General features: G+C 37.5%; 1 protein-coding gene across 1 annotated transcript; it reads right to left on the minus strand.

The window, feature by feature from the left end:
* Positions 1 to 16,079: 16,079 nt before the first annotated feature.
* Positions 16,080 to 18,899, minus strand: LOC18010020 (MATH domain and coiled-coil domain-containing protein At2g42470). Its single transcript, XM_006392086.1, has 4 exons — positions 18,796 to 18,899; positions 18,550 to 18,710; positions 18,264 to 18,472; positions 16,080 to 16,583 (listed from the first exon to the last, which is right to left on the minus strand). Exons 1-4 carry the CDS (start codon positions 18,897 to 18,899, stop codon positions 16,080 to 16,082), a joined length of 978 nt encoding a protein of 325 aa, XP_006392148.1.
* Between the last annotated feature and the right edge of the window lie 2,149 nt (positions 18,900 to 21,048).

Consider the following 21,048-nt stretch of genomic DNA (forward strand, 5'->3'; position numbering starts at 1 on the left):
TTCAGTCTGGGGGAGGTAGTTGCTGACATTGTGTTTGTTTTTCTTAAGAGTCAGTTGTGTCAAAACGTTTTTGAGTCAAAACCTGTTGGAGATCATGATGCTTTTCTTGAAATTATTGTGCTGACCTTTCACCTAAGTGACCACTGCCGCAGATTCAGTCTAGATCCGACTAATGAAAAATCCAAAGGCTGACCAGTTGACTAGAGGCGTCCATGTTTCCAACAGAATCCACTAACCTGAGCTAAGTACTGAACTTCACTTTTAACTCGCTGATGTGACTAATGCCTTAGAGCTTGATTCCTCGTTCGTACTTGATCAATGAAAGCCTGTGTGAAATTTAATATTGGTGTTTCTCCCCTTGTGACGAGCTGAGAAAAAGAAAAAAAGAAAGAAAAAGGGCAAAAAGATTGAGATGATTTTCGCTTAGGAGTGAAGGGCTAGGAATGTTTCCAATGATCCCATTATTTCACTTCTAAGTTGGAATGATCACACAAAGGAAGGAAGTGAGGGGTAGGAATGTTTCCCATGACCCCACTATTCGCTGAAAACCTTTGATACAAGGTAAGGGGACAACTTGGAGACTTGGTGGCAAACACCATCAGTACTCGCAGCTTTACCCTTATCGAGTATATGCCATAAAAAATGATGATGAGTGTGCGAAAAGAATAAGTCTGGGGGAGAGAAAAGTACCAAAGTTTGTATGGCTGATTTGCTTGAGTATAGTACGGGAAAGAATCTAGAAGGTTCTGGGTATTGGAATCATCAGTGAGATCCAGCGATGAGGGTTTATGGACCATGTTGTGGAATTTTGGACTTAATCTGGAAAGCTGTGAATGTCTACGGAGAAGTACATGGTGGTTTGATTTGGAATGATGAAGCAGTAGTTGAGTTGCAGGGTGATCAGTCAAAAGCGATGTTCCAATGAAAGGTTGAGTCTCTGTGTTTTCAAACTTCTTTCTCTTGTTTGGTGTTATGTTTGCTTGAGGGCAAGCAAATGCTAAGTCTGGGGGAGTTGATATATCATGGTTTTTATGGTTTTTAACCATGGTATAAGTCTTATTTATAGAGTCTTTTTAGTGTCTTTCGAGTCTTTTGGAGTCTTTTCAGGTCATAGGTACGTTTGGAGCTTAACTGGAGACTTTGGAGCACTTTGGAGCTTAATCAGAATCAAATTTGTCAAGTATGGATTTTGTGCTTTAGTGACGCTCGACACCATGGAGAGTGACGCGCGACACTTGTTGCAGAAATAAGGAAAAGGCGATTTTGTCTCCTATTTGAAGAAGGAGTTGGGCCCAAAAGTCTCCAATAATTACAAGGAAGCCCAAAACGTATTTTTAAGTTATAAATAGGGTTTTTAGCCACCATATATCGAACCTTAGATTTTCTTAGAGAGAGTTTTTGTTTTTGAGAGTTTTTGGGGAGACAAGTCTGAAACTCTGTTCCGGAGAGAGAGAAGATTTCGAACCCCTGTTTATTTATCTATTTACTGTTTTCTGCAATCTATTCATTGATGCTTATTGCTTCAATCTCCATGTCTGAGTAGTTTGCTTGTTAGGTTTAGAGTTCTCATAAAGGATTTCATTGGATGTTAGATTGATTGGTTAGTTAGGGTTCATAATCTATTTAGTTCTTCACCATAGGTTGTTCTTAAAGCTAATTCTGGACTGGCCACCTAGCACTTAGATCTTAAGTTGCTTAATTGACACGGAAGTGTAATTGAATAACTGGAAAGAACCTAGGGTGAGCAAAGTAGCTATTCGCAAAGGAATTTGGTTTAGATACTTTGTGAACATATCGAACTTGAGCATTAAAGCTGGTTTAAATCTTTAGGGTTTGCAAAGGAATTTGGAATTCTAGGATTTTAACTTAGATAATTCTCACAACGGAAGTTGGTTAATTATAATTCTGTGATTCGAGTTCAAGAACCGTGCTTAAACCTGAACCCTGATTTATCGATTGTTCTGCATGCATTGATTTCCTGAGAAACTCCCTAAGCCTAATCTCCATTCATCTGAATCTTACAAACCGTTTTTATTGCTGCTTAGTCTAATTCTGTTGCATTGCTATTTATTTACAATATTTCTGCTTAGCGTAATTCAATCTCTATAAGGTTTATTGAGTGATCTCTTGTCTCTGTGGTTCGACCCCTACATACTACAACTGCACATCTGTGCTCTTGCAGAGTAGCTTAGGGATTAAACTTTGAGCAGATCAGTTTTACTTACAGTTTGCAGGTGCCTCTTACTGGAGAAGATGGAGACACACGGTGAAGAAGATGGAATATCGGGTTTCTTCTTTTTTTTTACGCTTGGTAGAAAGTCTTTTCTACTTGTTTTTTCTTTTTTTATTAATAAAACATTTTTAAAATTAATTTATTTATTAATTCGTAATTAAAGGGTATAATTGGATTAAATTTAAATTAAATATTAACCGGAAAAATTTTATTTAGAAAACATTAAGGGGACAAATTCTAATTCAATTAGCATTATAAAACTAATTCTCCCCTGATTGATTTTATTAATAAAAGCAAAAGGGGTTTTATTGGGAGTTGGATTTCTAAAAATTTTAGCTGATTTAAAAGAAATCATGAGATTTGTCCAATTTTTAAAAGTTTTATTGGATTTGTAAAACTTAAAGAGAGTTTTATGGATTTAAAAAATTTAGAAAATATTTTTAATATGATAGATTTTGAGAATCCAAAGGATATACAAAATTTTAGTTGATTTTGTAGTTAGATTTATGAAGATTTTAGTTGATTTTAAAAATCATGAGATTTATCAAATTTTTAAGAGTTTTGTTGGATTTGTAAAATTTAGAGAGAGTTCTATGAATTTAAGCAATCTATTAATAATTTTTTAATATGACAGATTTTGAGAATCCAAAGGATATAGGTAGTATTTTGAGAATCATGATTTATGAATTAAATTATAAAAAATCATTATGCCAATAACACTAGATTATAACATAATCATAGAATCATTAAAATGCAGACTTTTTGAATAACAATGGATTTTGATTAGATTATAAAAATCATCATATCAATAACAACTGATTTTTATAATCTCTAAATGAATAACAGAGGAGTCTATTAAGAATGTAAAAATCCACAAACCAATAACTATAGAATCTTAAACTGTAAAAATCTTTATAAATCAATTCTCCAATAACACCCCCATAGTATATATGTTGAGAACCATGATTTATGAATTAACTTGTAAAGAATCATTACGCCAATAACACTAGATTATAACAGAATCATAGAATCATTAATATGCAAACTTTTTGAATAATAGTGGATTTTAATTAGATTATAAAAATCATCATATTAATAACAACTGATTTTAATAATCTGTAAATGAATAACAGTAGAATATAGTAAGAATGTAAAAATCTACAAACCAATAACTATAAAATCTTAAACTCTAATAAATTTTATAAATCAATTCTCCAATAACACTCCCAAAAAGACAAGTCAAGCAAAAGAGGAAAACTAGGAGACGGTACAATGAATTGAGAGATAGGAAGAGACAAAACCAAAGTGATAATAACTTCTACTAATAAGTTGTATCGACTCTATTATTTTCCTTGATGTATGGGGCTAAAACCCATAAGAAAAATTTGGGACAATGTTTGACTGGGTGGGCTGAAATCGTTCTTTTCAGTAAAATAAAGTTCATAACCTAAAATTACTTTTTTCGAATAAAAATTTAAACCAATAGAAGTTGTTTCGATAAACGATAACCATAATGTCATATGCGAATGCTAGATGAGATACAACCAGCTGAGTGGCGTTTGGGTGAAAAGTTCCATTATTTGATGCTACTAATATCTTAAAACTATGAAAATCGTTCACCTAATGACCTCATATTATATATATAAGTGAAACATATTTTCCGATACTTTATAAAAAAATATCAATTTTATTTTAGTGTCCCTTTGTTTCATAATAAGTTATTTTAGCTAAAACAGTGAAGACGATATAAAATTATTTTTCATTAAAAGTATTATCTGAAATATAAATATAAAATAATTCAGGTAATTATAAAAAAAGACTAATTGGTCACATAGTATTCAATAAATATAACACTTGTATAGAAATATGAAAACACCTTAATTTTTAAAAAAATCTTTAAAATATTTATAATATGTATGTAACAGAGGGAGTATCTTATTTAAGAATTGCTTCAATTAATTTCTATTGTAAAAAGATTGATTTTAAATAAGATTTTTTTTACATGTTAAATAAGATTATTAATATGTACACGCTTATGTTTCTAACACTTATCTGCTTTCTGAATTTTTTTTTATTGGACCGTTACTATGCTTTGAAACTATATACTTTCCGCATACACATTTTTATCCCATGCAATCAGACTTAAAAAAAAATATGTTATTTGTTTCTATTAGAATTTTTTCTCTTGTCAAAATATTTTTAGATATCATCTCTTTAAATATAGGGGATGGGTTAAGGATATTAGAACATTAATTGGAGCCACAATACCAGAAATGGAAAAAAAGTCAAACCGATCTGAGAGACTTGTTGCAAAAGATCTGTATTAGTAATGGACCTAACTCACACCCAAAAGCTAGCTCATGAGTGGAAGATTGTCACACACTTATATACTAACCACAAATCTCATATATCATCAATGTGAGAGAAATCATCTAACACACCCCCCCCCTTATGCTTCAGATCACGCTCAAGATTGGACATCTGAAGCGTGAAGTTTGTGGGACTGGACATCCATGAGTGTGGCCTATAATCGAGAAATTAGAACCTTAGGCTTTGATACCATATTAGTAGTAATGGGCCTAACTCACACCCAAAAGCTAGCTCGTGAGTGGACGATTGCCACACACTTATATATTATCCACAAATCTCTTATATCATCGATGTGGGACAAATCATCTAACACACCCCTCTCACGCTCAGGACTGGACATCTGAAACGTGAAGTTTGTGGGACTGGACATCCACGGATATGGCCCACAATCGAGAAATTAATATTGTGAGTTAGGTCCATTACTAATTTTTTATTTTCAAATATTAGAATGATTATTTATCATTTTTTTTTACTAGTTTACGGTTTAGTTCAATATATCAGCGAGAATTTATTTTTATTTTTAACAAGATTGGAGGTATTGTATCTATTAGAAATGAATTTATATATAAAATAAAGATTCAGAAACCACACAAAATAGATGCATTGTGTTTAGGTCAAGTAAGAAAAAATTATAAAGGATAATTTGAAGATAAAGGTACTTTGACCAAGTAAGTTAATTATTCAAAGCTTTTTTTAACAAATTTTAAATGAATTATTCTTTTTGAAGAAATGTACACTTGGATTAAAAATAACTTAGAAACCGGAAATTTTTTTTACAATGTACACTCGGTGATATATAAAATATAATATTTTCAAAAAATTCTTAACCAACACTTTTAAACATCTCTTCTAAAAAACTCTAACTAAGTTGCATTCTATAAAAACATGTTTTTGGTTAAATTGATTTTACATTCTTTAATAAAATTATAATAGGAATTCAAACACATAAATACTTAAAAAGATGATACTAACCAAAACGAAACAACGCTAAACCCTTGTATAAGATTTAGTGAACAAACTAATTAATATACACTAGGGTTGAGACCTCGCTTCGTGCGGATTTTAGTTTATATTCATGTTACTATATGTTTTATATGTTATTTCTTAAGAAATGATTTGTTGATAATTTTTTTCTTAGTTTAATAGTCTTATTTTTAAGTTTGCATTGTGTTAACAATACCTGTGATATGTTAGTTATCCTTATTGGTACATCTATATAATAGTATATTTTTCTTAATTATGTTATTAACTTTTATTTCGTGTATTTTTATATTTTATCTGTTACTATTGTGTGATTATAATTATTTAAATTATTACTTTTTCTCAATTTATACTCTCTGCCACTCTTTTATTTTTAATCAGCTATTATTACAAATTGTTAAACAACTAATTCATCATATTTGTCTTTTTTTTTGAATTTTTATACTCCTTCTTCATCTTCATATTCTCATAATTTTTTAGTTTTATCTTTTATTCTCTTTCTTTATCTTTAACATCTTTGTCTTCGTATTTTCTAAAATTTCTTTTCATTAGCTTCGTGTTCTTCATTCTCTTATTTTTTTTTCATTTTTCTCTGGTTCTTGACTTTTATTTTCTCTTCTTCTTTTTTTTTTCTTTCAGTTTTTCTTCATCTTCTTATTCTGATATTGTTTCGTATTCATCTGCGTCTTTTTTTATATATTTTGATTTTTCTTCTTCCTCTTATTTTTTTTTATTTTTTCATCATTTTTTATCTTTTTTTTAACTATCGTCATTTTTTCTAACTTTTTCAGTTTAAATAATATATCATTTTTAATAATATATATATTTTAATCCAATTAGTATTATATTTTTCTTTAAGTATACATATCTAACTACCACTTATATTTTTATTTATACTTAAATTTGTTTCATTTTATTTAATGTGTACTAAATATACAAATAATAAATATAAATATATATGTATTAAATGCTTAATTTAAATATGCTTTAATGTTAAAATTTGAGAGTTTGTTGATGTGGACATCCTAGATGGAGAGGAAACTCTCCTATTATATAATAGATTACAATATAAAAATGTTAGAAATTGAAACAATTAGCTCACTGATCTAGCGGATGATGTATAATTAGTACTCTTTTGTTCTACATTTGTGACTTATACATGGTAGAACAACGAAACCTTCACTAGAGGATGATTAAGATTTAAGAACCTTCTGAAAGTTAGTCAAGGAGAGTTTCACACAACACGCACTGGTAATCAGTTCGTAAAAAAGGTCAATGATTCTGCCGTACAATATATTTGCTATGATAGGTGGTCGCACTACACCATATATTGGCATGCATAATATTTTGATCCAAATTGGTATCATATTGAATATTAAAGTTAGTATGAAAACAAAGGACAGAAAATTTTCATCGAACCTGATATTGGAATCCCACTTGTGTTGTATCTCTGTTCTACCATCATGTGTGCTGTGAATCTGTGATTATTTCATATAAATTAAATGGGGAAAAAAAATACTTGAATACTTAAGGCTTGTGACGCAAGAAACATTCTGAGACGTTTATGCGGGCATGTGTGTGGGTAAGATCGTTCTTTGTAATGATTTGGATCTTTCCAGCTATATAATCAAATCACAGTTGGTGGTGGGTTGAGCACAACCCTCCCACAGACCCATTTCAAGACTCGGTCCATCACATTACGTAGGCTCAAACAGAAGACAAAGCCCAACTGAGTTTAGCCCTGCTCAGACGGTCAGGCCAGCGCGACTACAAAGTAGGCGGTCGGTCTGATCTGCTTGACCGACCGTACATAAGCTGCCTGCGCTTATTACCGTTTTATCTATTTTACCTTTCTCGTATTTACTATAAATAATGCTTCACAATGTAAAAAAAAGGGATCCCGTAACTTTTGGAGAGAGAGAAATCAATACAAGAGCGATCTATCGTTATACGTATTTGTAAACTGATCATCGATCTATCTCAACCTGAAAACCGAACTATCCTCATCGATCTACTGATCTTTCTCAAACCAAATCACCGATCTATCATCGTCAGTGCGCCGATCCGTCATTAGAAGCATACCGACCTATTATCATTCAGTTATCGAACCGTCGTTATCTCCGTTACCGATCTATCACTTTATTTAAACGAATATCTTCGATCCTGTTCTGAGATTTTACGATCATATCCTGAAATTCGAGATAGCCTGAAATTCGACAAATCTCAAACTTTGGAGGACGCATTGCATCGAGCGATCATGTACATAGAAGACGAGGAAGAAAAGAAGGAAGTCGTGAGAAAGGAGCCGGTCCCAAAGCCGAATGTAATCAAGCCAAATCTAAGAGACGATAGCTATAAGCCGCGTCAGCATTTCGACAAAAATTTCAACGCCAACGATTCAGAACAAACGGGGCACATCCTTCAACGTCAACGCCGGTCAACCCCAACTGTCAAACAAATTGGCCCGCAATGAGAATAACCGAGGTCAAACTCCATTCTGCGATTTTAACAATAGGTACGGTCATCCAACCGCTCAATGCAGGCTACTTCAAGAGTATCTGTTGGCCCAATATCAAAAAGGAGAGATCGGGGGAACCAATAAACCCCCTAATCAACGACCCAGCGGAAATTCTAATACCGAGCAGAGGCCGCAATCCGGCGGGAATTTTAACGCTAACCCGTGTCCAGCCGGTGAAAATTTACCATTGCCTGCACCTCCCCCTGCAGCACAACCGATCAACGAACAGCCGGCGCTAGAGCGAGAAAGATCGCCTACCGAGCCGCGAAAGAGGGTCTTTATGATCATGAGCGGTCTAATATCCTGTAACGACTCCATACGTTCGATCAAGAAGTACGGTAGACAAGTTATGATAGCACAGAGACAGGCCGCCAGAATCTCGAAACAGCTGAAGGTTGACGAAATGATCACATTCACCGAAGACGACGCCGAGATCACCGCACCGCATAACGACCCTCTCGTGCTCGAACTTCGTGTGGGCGACTGCAAAATATCCCGCACACTCATCGATACCGGAAGTTCGTTCGATCTGATCTTCAAAGAAACGTTGGAAAAAATGGCACTGGCCGATCACACAATCAAAACGTCCATCAAACCCCCTAACGGGATTCGACGGTGACTTGACCATGTCAATAAGTACGATCCGGCTGCCGGTCTACGTTTGAAGAATAACAAAGCTAGTGAAGTTCATAGTCGTCAATCGTCCGGCGATCTACAACGTCATATTAGGAACTCCATGGATCCACTCTATGAAAGTCGTGCCATCGACGTACCATCAGTGTCTAAAGTTTCCAACGCCGAACGGAGTCAAAACGATCCGAGGAAACCAAGAAATGTCTAGGTTATGTTTCGCCACCGAGCATAAGTTACGCGCGACGACAAAAACATGCTTAACCGTTGTACCTCGGCCCCAGGTCGAGCTTCCCCCGCAGAATCAGCCCAAGCGAGAGCTTACCATCCAAGTCAACATCGATGAAACCGATCCGACTCGCTGTGTCGGCATCGGGGCTGATCTTAAAGAGGAAATAAAGATCGAGCTGGTACGTCTACTTCGGCAAAACGTATCAACTTTCGCGTGGTCGGTTGAGGACATGCCAGGCATTGATTCGACCATAGCTTGTCACGAGCCGATCCAACCTTCAAACCGATAAAGTAGAAGAGGCAAAAACTCGGTCATGAGAAAGCCAAGGCCGTTAACGATGAGGTCCAGCGTCTATCCGCGGCCGGATCTGTCACTGAAGTAAAATACCCAGAATGGTTGGCCAACCCGGTCGTCGTTAAGAAAAAGAGCGGAAAATGGAGAATCTGCGTCGATTTCACCGACCTCAACAAAGCATGCCCGAAAGATAGCTTTCCGCTACCCCACATCGATCGTCTGGTAGAGGCAACCGCGGGAAACGAGCTATTATCCTTTATGGATGCCTTTTCTGGATACAACCAGATCCTCATGAATCCCGACGACCGCGAAAAAACCTCGTTCATCACTGATAGGGGAACCTACTGTTATGCCGTTCGGACTGAAAAACACAGGGGGCGATCTACCAACGCCTAGTCAACCGCATGTTTGCTGACCAGCTTGGAAAGACAATGGAGGTCTACATAGACGACATGCTTGTGAAATCCCTGACAGCCGGAGATCACATCGGCCATTTACAAGCATGCTTCACGATCCTCAACCAATATAAGATGAAACTCAATCCCGCCAAATGCACCTTTGGTGTAACCTCAGGGGAATTCCTCGGCTACATCATTACCAAACGAGGGATCAAGGCTAATCCAAAACAGATTACTGCAATCACCGACTTACCATCTCCGAAGAACACACGCGAGGTTCAGCGACTTACAGGCAGAATCGCCGCACTTAATCGTTTCATCTCAAGGTCGACTGACCGATGCCTACCTTTTTAAGCAAACATTTTGACTGGGACGAGAAGTGTGAGGAAGCGTTCACCCAGTTAAAAGAGTATCTATCCACACCGCCGATCTTGGCGAAGCCCGAAGTAGGAGAAACGCTCTATCTATGCATCGCAATCTCCCCCTCTGTGGTGAATGGTGTCCTGGTCAGGGAGGACCGAGGTGAACAAAACCAATCTTCTACGTCAGCAAGACATTGGATGATGCGGAAATCAGGTACCCATCATTAGAAAAGTTAGCACTGACAGTCGTCACCGTGGCAAGGAAGCTCCGACCTAACTTCCAATCCCACTCGATAGTTGTCCCGACCAATCAACCGTTGAGAACGATCTTACACAGCCCTTCCCAATCGGTAAGAATGACCAAATGGGCGGTGGAGCTGACCGAGTACGACATCGAATATCGTAACCGCACGAGCGCAAAATCACAAGTCTTGGTGGACTTCCTCATCGAACTTCCCCAATAATTCATCACAAATGACCTACAAGATCAAAAGCCATGGCTTCTCTATGTCGACGGATCATCAACAAGATGTGGGGCAAGAGTCGAGATTCGACTGGAATCACCGACCCATGAGATCCTCGAGCAATCCTTCCGCCTTGCATTCCCCGCCTCCAACAACGAGGCCGAGTACGAAGCACTGATAGCTGGGCTCCGCTTAGCCAGCAAGATTGGTGTGAAAAGAATTGAAGCGTTTTGTGACTCACAGCTCGTCGCCAATCAATTTAGCGGCAATTACGATGCAAGAGACGACTGTATGGATGCATACCTACAAGTTGTCAAGAAACTCGTTGAGAAATTCGACGAATTCAAACTGACCAAAATACCACGCAGTGATAACACTTCAGCCGACGCACTTGCAGCTCTTGCTTCAACCACCGAACCAAACCACCGCAGGATCATACCCGTCGAAAGTATCGACACGCCGAGCATCAACCTTCCCAAAGGCATTTATCTCATAAACGAGCATCACGACGAAGAAGCAGAACCACTCGAAGTGGAAGACGAGCCAGCCGAGGAAGAACCACCTACAGCCGACTGGAGAATCGAGATACTACTGTATATCAACGACGGTGATATCCCCCCTGATCAATGGGCAGCGAGGCATTTGAAAGCCAGAAGCGCGAAGTACATTCAATCGCATGGAAACCTATACCAATGGAGCTCTTCAGGCGCACTGCTCAACTGTCTACACGGTGATGAAACCACCGATGTCATGAGAGAAACATACGGCGGAGCAAGCGGAAATCATATATGAGGTCGTGCCCTAGCTTTCAAAGTGAAGAACCAAGGTCATTTTGGCCGACCATGCTAGCCGATTGTGACAAATTTGTGAAGAAATGCGAACAATGCCAGCGACATGCGCCGATGATTCATGTACCAACCGATTTACTATCAACAACCGCAGCACCTTACCCATTCATGAGGTGGGCGATGGATATCGTCGGCCCTCTGGCACGCTCAAGACAAAAACGATTCATGCTGATCGTCACTGATTATTTCACCAAGTGGGTAGAGGCGGAAACCTACGCCAAGATACACGCGACCGACTTACAGAAATTTGTTTGGAAAAACATTATCTGCCGACACGGCCTACCATATGAGATCGTTACCGACAATAGCTCGCAATTCGTATCCAATATCTTCGAAGGATTCTGTGCAAAATGGAAAATCCGCCTAAGCAAATCTACACCACGATACCCGCAAGGTAACGGCCAAGCCAAGGCAACCAATAAAACAATTCTCAACGGATTGAAAAAACGACTAGAGGCAAAAAAAGGACTCTGGACCGACGAGCTGGATGGAGTCATATGGTCACACCGAACGACCCCGCGCAGATCCACCCAAAGAACTCCGTTCTCTCTATCACATGGAGTAGAAGCCCTCGCACCCGCCGAGGTAGGCATACCAAGCGTACGCCGAACTATGATGACTTGCAGACCCGAGCTCAACAATAAGAAGATCGAGGACAATCTCGACCTGTTAGAAGAGGATCGAGACCAAGCTCTCCTCCGAATTCAAAATTACCAACAACAGGCTGCTTGATACTATAACCGAAAGGTTAAAGGAAGATTCCTTGAAGAAGGCGACCTAGTACTTCGAAAGGTATTCGACGGGACGGAAGAGCCAAACGCCAGGAAGCTCGGTACAAACTGGGAAGGTCCATATCCAGTCACGAAAGTGGTCAAAGCGGGAGTGTACGAGCTGGCAACAATGACTGGAGATCCACTGCCCCGATCATGGAACTCGATGAAAATAAAGCGTTATTACTATTAGCCGACCTACGGTTTACTTAAAAAAAAAAAGGACGCTCACCAAGCTATACTTATCCTTGTTATATATAACATGTGAACTACGATCAAGCTTGATCCCCACTTAGAGGGTACGTAGGCAACCTTTACCGAGGTGCAGCTATAAATAAAATTTTATTTATCAAACTCTTTCTTCCATTCAGCTTTATGCAATCGACATCCTAGCTAGATGTACGATCTATTAATCATTGACGCATCTCTACAAGGCAAGGGAAAAACCCTTGCCAAACAGAGAATGCAAGCCGGGGCCAGTCCCGCATATTAATCTTAGACCGGCTGAGTAAAGGCGCCGAGCACATCCTCGCTTATTCATAACCGATCTAGGAAACTAACAGGTCCGCCGAGCCTATCTCGCACCTAATAGATTTATTAAGCCGAGCCCAGTCTCGCAAATTAACGAGATAAGCCGAACTCAAGTCTTGCACTCAATGTTAAACCAATCAAAGCCTTGAACGAAATATAAATAATGAAAATCTCCGACCAAAGATAAAAATTCCAGGTTATCAAAAGCAAAGCGTCATTACATAAAGTCTGGACAACGATTAAAAGTATAGGTAACAAAACAAGAGAAAGACGAGTGAAAAAAACAACAACGACTGAGGTAGGCTACTCAACGATCGGCGGAGAAGAAACATTCTCGCGACCCTGTTCATCCGAGCTCAGACCCAGATCCAGACCAGCACCTGGCGTCGATGGACACTCCCGTGAGCTCTCGCGAGTCTCATCGCTATTATCAGCCTGCATCTCTTCTCCGACTTGAGCATCGAAAGGAGCCTGCGTCTCATCACCGACCTGAGAGTTTATAGGAAGCGGCACCACACGCAAATCGCCATCCTCGAGATCGGTAATGGTCATGGAATCGAGCTGCCGCTCATACCTTTCCACCGACGACTTCAATTCGGCTATCATGCCAGCTTTAACCGATTCATCCTCCTCGGCGTCTAGAACGGCGAGACAATCGACCGTCCCCTTGGCTTGATTGTATTCCAGCCGAAAATCTTCGACAGCTTGCTGATCCTCCAGATGTCGCTGGAACCGCTTGAACCTCGCGGCGTACAGAGCGTTCAGCTCCTCTCACGTCCTTTTCCTCTCGAGCCAAGTAGCCTCAGCAACCGAGCTCTCGAGCCTTCGCGCCTCTCCCTCGACCTTACCTTCCAAGACGGCCTTCTCAGCAACGACCTCGGCCATCTCCGTCTCGATGACCCTCAACCTCTCGGTCATATCGATGACGCTCTTCTCAAGCCTCTCCGTCTTTTTCTTCTCTTTGGCCAGTTTCTTCAGAGCGTCATCACGCTCTTTGCTGACCTCATCGACGGATCGAGTAGCCAACCTCAACTTCTGATGAAGTCTACCCCGCAGACGATTGCAGAAACCGATGAACTAAAAAAGAAAAACAGTAATACCACCAACCATAGATAGAAAGACGGAAATGAATAAAGCGATCTATACCATCATGGTATTGGGGGCCAAATCTTTGAAGATCTCGTTGTCCACTTGATCGTCCGAGTCACGAAGCTTTCTTGGAAGCTTCGGAAGCCGTTGGCAAGTTCACCTCCTCGGCCGACCTCTTCTTTTTGCCTCTGGCAGCTTTGGTCGCCAGAGGGCTTTTGGCAGAGGACCGACCTCGTCCTTTTTCTTCTTCTTTCCCCCAACTGATCCAGAGGATTTTGTGGGATCCGCTCTCTCTGGTGCCTTTGGCACATCCCGCTGAACCTTCATAGAAATAACGTTGCTCCCAGTCATTCGTCTTACTAACGGGAACGATCAACGAATTGCCCCTCTTTGCGCCGACGTAGAATGTTCCAGGAGCACTTGTATTTCTACTGATCTTCATCATCTCCTCGAAGAATCGTAGATCGACATCAACTCCCACCTCGGCTCCCAAAACGAGAGCCGTCACCATGTTGCGGATTCAAGCGGGGGTCAGCTGAGAAATGGCGATCCCATGAGCATCACAGTACTCTATCAGAAGCCTGGGAAGAAGAGCCCACAACCGACACTGAGTGAAATACGCCTCATACAAGCAAATCCACCCTTGTGGCGCATTCCATGGCCGATCGTGTTGCGCGGGAACTTCTAGTACCAACCCCTCCGGCAACCTACACGACCTACGCATTTTATCCAACGTTTCCTCTGAGCTACTCGAAGGAATATCCTCAAGTTGGCTAACCTTGGGAACCGACTTCTTCTTCTTCTTCTTCTTTTTACCGATCCCAGCCTCAACATCTATTTCTTCTTGAAGATGTTTAGCGGCCTCACGATCGGCCTCGGCAAGAATCTCCATCTCCAATTTCACCTGAGCATTAAGCTCGGCGTCTTCGATCGACTCATCGACCAAGTGCGGGGTATCAAAAGAAGCAGGGTCCGAGCTAGGCCCAGCATCGTCGCCCCTCCAAAAACGAGCAGCAATGATCGTATCATCGTCTGGGGCCGAGCTACTAGAACTTGAGGTGCTACCAGAGGAAACATCGCTCTCCTCACCGACCTCAACGCTAACAGATCTAGGGGAATCCGATTCCAACTCTTGAGACATTCTAACTATCGATCTAATCCGAAGAACTATGATGAACTACAAAAAATTACGAAGAACTATGAAGAACTTATGAAGAACACGAAGAAGATCAACCTAGAAATTCAAGAAATCCTAGTCAGATCAGAAAAATCAAGCCGTAAATCAGAAGAGAAAGTGGCGGATTTTCACCGGAACAGTGATGACAAGACAGCAAAATAAAATTGACCTAAAAAGTGAAAGAGCAAGGAGAGAGAAAGTACCTTGCTAAAAACCGAAGAAATGAGAATGAGGAACAAAGAACTTGGACGAGAATATATAGGAGTGAGAAAACGGTTCTCGAGGAGTAATGATGATTTTCCCGCGCTTATCGAGGCGACCCTTCGCCTGCCCTCTAAAACTTAACCCTAGTAAACCGAAAGGAGATCCGGTTTGAGACTACATTAATCTCAAGAACCGATCCAAACTTGCGCCGAGCCACACATGACATTTCTCGCCGATCTCAACAAACGATCTCGACCGCCGAACTGGGGGGGTTTATTGTTGGTGGTGGGTTGAGCACAACCCTCCCACAGACCCATTTCAAATAAGGCTCGGTCCATCACATTACGTAGGCTCAAACAGAAGACAAAGCCCAACCGAGTTTAGCCCTGCTCAGACGGTCAGGCCAGCGCGACGACAAAGTAAGCGGTCGGTCTGACCTGCTTGACCGACCGTACATAAGCTGCCCGCGCTTACCACCGTTTTACCCATTTTACATTTCTCGTATTTACTATAAATAGTGCTTCACAATGTAAAAAAAAGGGGATCCCGTAACTTTTGGAGAGAGAGAAATCAATACAATAGCGATCTATCGTTATACGTATTTGTAAACTGGTCATCGATCTATCTCAACCTGAAAATTGAACTATCCTCATCGATCTACTGATCTTTCCTAAACCAAATCACTGATCAGTCCGCCGATCCATCATTAGAAGCATACCGACCTATTATCATTCAGTTATCGAACCGTTGTTATCTCCGTTACCGATCTATCACTTTATTTAAACGAATATCTTCGATCCCTGTTCTGAGATTTTACAATCATATCCTTAGTGCTATCACGATACAACAATCACCTCTGGACCATATCATTATTTAAGGCCCTCAGAAACTGATTGCTTCAACTCTGATTGAAACAACCATAAATCATAAAACTTCTTGTTTTATTAAAAAAAAAAATAACATAGTAACAGATGTCTTTTACTCTGTTTTTTGAATACTGAGATCTGAGTAATTCAATACTTCCCAAGAGTGAAGAACACCCTCGAACACGTCTTTAAATTTGGCCTTCTCCTTGCTCAGCTCAGCTCTGAGATCAGACACCGTCTGCTCTAATGACATAACTTTAGCAGCAGAAGTAGCAGACTTGGCCTTCTCTGTGTCCAGTTCAAGGTTGAGATTCTTGACTTGTTCCTCGAGCTCTTTGACTCGAGAACCATCAGCATTTGTTTTCTTCCTCTCCAAGGAAACGTCATCAAGCTTTGTTTTCAACCAGTCTAGCTTGAAGCCTACTTCAGTTAGATCGATCAACTCGTTCTGACCATTGCTTAGCTCAGTCTCGGATAAGCTATGTGGAGGCTTGTTCAGTGTATCGATAAGACCAAGGAGTATATTCATGTATGTTGCCTTCATCAATTGGCTTTTTGGTTTGAAATTCACTGCAATGTCAGGGTGTTCCTCGAAAATCCAACTAACTGGAACGGCCTATCAACATGAATCTTCTTATCTATTATATAAAAGTTAGGTTGTGTCTCACAATCTTGACACATCAGCATTTCTTTATGTGACACATCAGCTCTAACAAAAAAAAATCTGATATTTTAAATTTTAAATAATAATTAAGACATTTATGAGTTTTGGAACTCATGTTTACTACTGCCAAATTCCTCTTTGATTCATCAGTCAGGATTTCAATTGGATTTTAATGGCAAAGCTTAAAACCGAGTTTTGAAATTTCACTAGGATTATACGAGTTTGTAAGTGAAGGAAGTAATTGTGGTCATGGCTATGACTTCAAGAGGTGGTGATTGCTATCTTCAGATATTGGAGAAGATTTGAGAAAAAAAAAGATATTGGAGAAGGAAGGTCGCTCGAAAATTCAGTTAGGAGTTTATGAAGGATTAATTGGCTTGATATTATTGGTAGAAAGTGGCTTTGCGTATCTAAATAACCTGAAGCATTTTTAACGAATTGTGTTCTCTCTAAAATGAGAAAATATAAAAAATGGTAAAGGCGAATGTTGATATCACTATGCATGTTTGTTGCCATTATGATGAATTAATGGTATGGTTTAACCTCATTCTTTTTTTATTGCTTGGGTTACAACTTACAAATGTTATGGGGGAGACGTAATAAAGACAACAAAGAGGAGGTTATAGAGAAAGCAGAGAAGAGTGAGGGGACAAAAAGTTTTCTCGGGAAAGAATAACAAAAGAGTAATTTTTTAAAACTGTGATGACCATAAATGATCGATAAATTTGTTATGATCGGATGATTTCCCAGACTGCATAATTTGTAATTGTTTTATCATCTTCTATTCCTCATGAGTGTTAGTTGGAGGTTGTTCAGCCGCTCTCATGGGAGACAAGACTTAGGAGTTAGGATCACAATATGATCACATTTTGTATTTATTATCTAAGTATTTTGTTATAACATAATTTAGGCAGTGTGTTATTAAACAATTTCATATTTAGACAGAAATAGAATGTAGTTCCCATAAGGCAATAATTTTTCTACGCTCGATTCTTGGGGTGCAAAGTTTATGAAAGAACGATTGGTAAGACTAGATCCTTACGTAATTTTAGAAGTTATAGAAAAGTATTTGTACTTTCTTAAATGTGATATGGCGATGTGTAGCGTGCATGGATGTAAGTGTTTTTTTTTTGTGTGCTAACTGTTAACATATAAAAAAAGTCAGAAAGTTGCCTGCAATTTAAGCTGATAATCTAAATTTCATGTGCATAATATAAAACTTCCAATTAAGTGATCATATAACTTAAGCTAGAAAATACTAATTATTTTCTTTTTAGTTTTTAATATGTGGTTGATTACAACCGAAACTAACTGGAAATTTAGAGTAAAACTACAGAAAATTTAAAAAAGTGACATTATAATAAAAATAAATACGAACAAATAATTTCAACATATCTCAATTCATACATTTTATCAAATGACCGCTTCTATATCGAATTAGGTTGTATTTTTTAAGATGTTTTTCATACAAGTAAAATATTCCTAAAGTTTAAATAAAAAAATCTATCATATTATACAACACAAATTATAAATTTGTAAAGTATACAAGCCCGTGTGTACACACGGGTCTTCACCTAGTAATTAATAAAATAAAACAAACACAAGAAGTATCATCATAGTAGTTCGTTATACCTGGGAATAAAGAACTTGGAAACCTCTGACATCTAACATCTCCTTCCCGGTTACTTGTGCTTCATCAACAACTTCAGCTACTTTTACTTGGACTTTAACGATCAGTTTGTTCTTCTCCAAAAACCCTTTTTCTTGAAGCTTTTTAAGAGGCACCGCCTTTGCAAAACCCCATCCTGAGACCTGAGCGCAGAACAAGCTGCATGGCCATTCTGTGACAAATACAGAAAGGTTCATTTAAGTTTTTTCTTCATCAGTCATATATATACAAGAAAGACAAATTATATACCACATGTTGTGTCTATCTCTTTGCCTGATTGATTCAACAGAACGAATGAAAAACTAGCGCTCCTTTTCCACCCAAGTCGCAATGATTCAGGATTCGCAACGGTGAGGAACAGAGACAAGTGATCTTCAACACGATCTCCTTTGGGATAAACCTGAACAATCCTGGAATAAAAAAATTATTAAATAACAGAGACAAGTTATTTTTCTGAAAGTAGACGATTAGTTACAAAATAATATTCTTCTTTACCATTTGCAGCCGCCGCTTGAGAATTGTGGAGATAGTATCAGACCTTCCTTCTCGGAGAAGTTATCTATCTCAAACGTGAAACTCATCTGCTTTTGATCCTCCATATTCTTTTCTTAGGCTTTGTCACTTGGAGCAAAAGACAACTTTCTCAGAAACATGTCAGTTAAATTGTAAACTCCCATCAATTGCAAGAAACGGGCAATGTTTCACATAAGTATAACACCACTATTGTACATTGAAAAAGTCTTTAGCGGAAAAAATATATTATATATTGAAAACTCACAAATACGACAAACAAAAAAATCTGCCAGCCATGGAAGATAAATACATGACTAGCCTAAGCAGCCATAAAGCAATTAAGCATCAGCTTCCAAAGAGAAAAAGAAACATATGAGGAAAGCTTTATTATCGATGAAAAAACTAAAGAGGAGAGCTTAATTATCGAAGACTTAAACCACTATTCTCGTAATGGTAACAACAACTTAAACCACTATTCTCGTAGTGTTTTAAAGCACTATTCTCGTAACTTGGAGTATCACTTGACCTATTTTTTTTTTCTTCTTTTTTTTACTTTAAGATAAATTGACCTATTCTCTATATGTTTTCTTAACACCAAAAAGGCAGCGGAAAGATTTAATAGGAAAATTTCAACCAAATAGAGAAGACAATAAAGGGAACACGAGAAAAAGAAAACGATTTAAGAGAAAGTCGACAAACCTGAAGCCAGAGCCGTGCCAGAGATATAAAGTCCGTAAGCGGAATTAAAAAAGAATCCTAATTAACCCATTTTGTATTAAAAGTTCCAATTAACCATCTTCATCTCATATTCATATAAAACCAATCTAATTTATATAAAACAAAATAATAATATTTTCGTTTCAAATTCATATAAACTAATAATAACAATCATCATCCTAAACAAAATAAATAAAAATCAGAATAACAAATTACAAATCAAACTATAAATCTGATATTAGATGAAACAAAATTATAATTAAAAAAAACTTAACAATTGACAAATAACTTTTGATTATGTAGTTGTTAAAGAAGAAAAAGAGAGTAAGAAATTTCTAAAACTTTAACAAAAAAATAGGGAGTTGAAATGGTAATGTTATATAAAAAGTTAAATTTTTCTAATTGTGTAGGTGACTATATATGTTGCTCTAATATTATATTATGTTACTAATTTAGTTGCTAATTCTATCAAAGAAAAACGTCTTTGCTTTCAAACTAAATCTCAATTTTAATGTTAACAATTAGTATAAATTGAACTTTTTAATTTTCTTTTAAACAGTGGGCCCATAAGCCAATGTTTCTCTTCTTTGTTCATAGGCACATGCTTGCCTGAAGCGGTGAGAGAGACAAAAGCAAAACCCTATCCCTTGTAAGTACTGTTCTTTGTTCATAGGCACAGGCTTGCCTGAAGCGGTGAGAGAGACAAAAGCAAAACCCTATCCCTTGTAAGTACTGTATATCTTCAGACTCTCTCGACGACTTTAGCCTATTTGGAATTTACTGTTTAACTAGATAACTTGTCCACGCTTGGCATGGGTTATATATGTCTACTAAGTATAATTTTATAAATAAATGATTTTAAGAACATTAATTTTTTTATCTTTGTTCTAAGTTAGACAAATTCGAAATTTACAAATAAGCTTTTGATTTTAATAAAAGAGTTAAAAATGTTTCTAAAATATATAGATAAGTAATCAAAAATTCTACTCTATAAATGATCATAATTAACGACATTTCACTGGACATATAGATTTTATTTATTGTTTTCTATTTTTTTTTTACTTTTTTCTTAGATTTTTATTAAATTTAGTTTTATAAAAATTATAAAAATCGAAAACCCTATAAACATAAAAAATTGTAAACACTATAATAATTAGCGATATTCTAGCATAAATATTTTTTTTGAAACAACATTCTAAATTTTATTTCAATTTTTGTTTCTTTTAATATTTTATTTAGATTTTTTTTTTCTAAATTTCAGAAACATAAAAAATTGTAAATTTTTAGTTTTTTGTGTTTTAAAAAAACATGTTTTTGTCTAATTTTTCTAAATGTTGGTTTAATATAAATTTAAAAACGGTTTGAATGAAAAAGAAGGAAGATGTTTAACAATTGTAAAAGTTGTGAGAGAAGTAGTGAAAAGTGGCTTATATTTATATTAAATTTTAGTTAATATTTTTAGTTAGATTTTTTGATTATTTCAAAAATATTAGAAATTGTAATTTTTTTTTTTTAGAA

The sequence above is a fragment of the Eutrema salsugineum genome, unplaced genomic scaffold, assembly GCF_000478725.1.
Source record: "Eutrema salsugineum unplaced genomic scaffold, Eutsalg1_0 scaffold_8, whole genome shotgun sequence".
Classification (NCBI taxonomy): domain Eukaryota; kingdom Viridiplantae; phylum Streptophyta; class Magnoliopsida; order Brassicales; family Brassicaceae; genus Eutrema; species Eutrema salsugineum.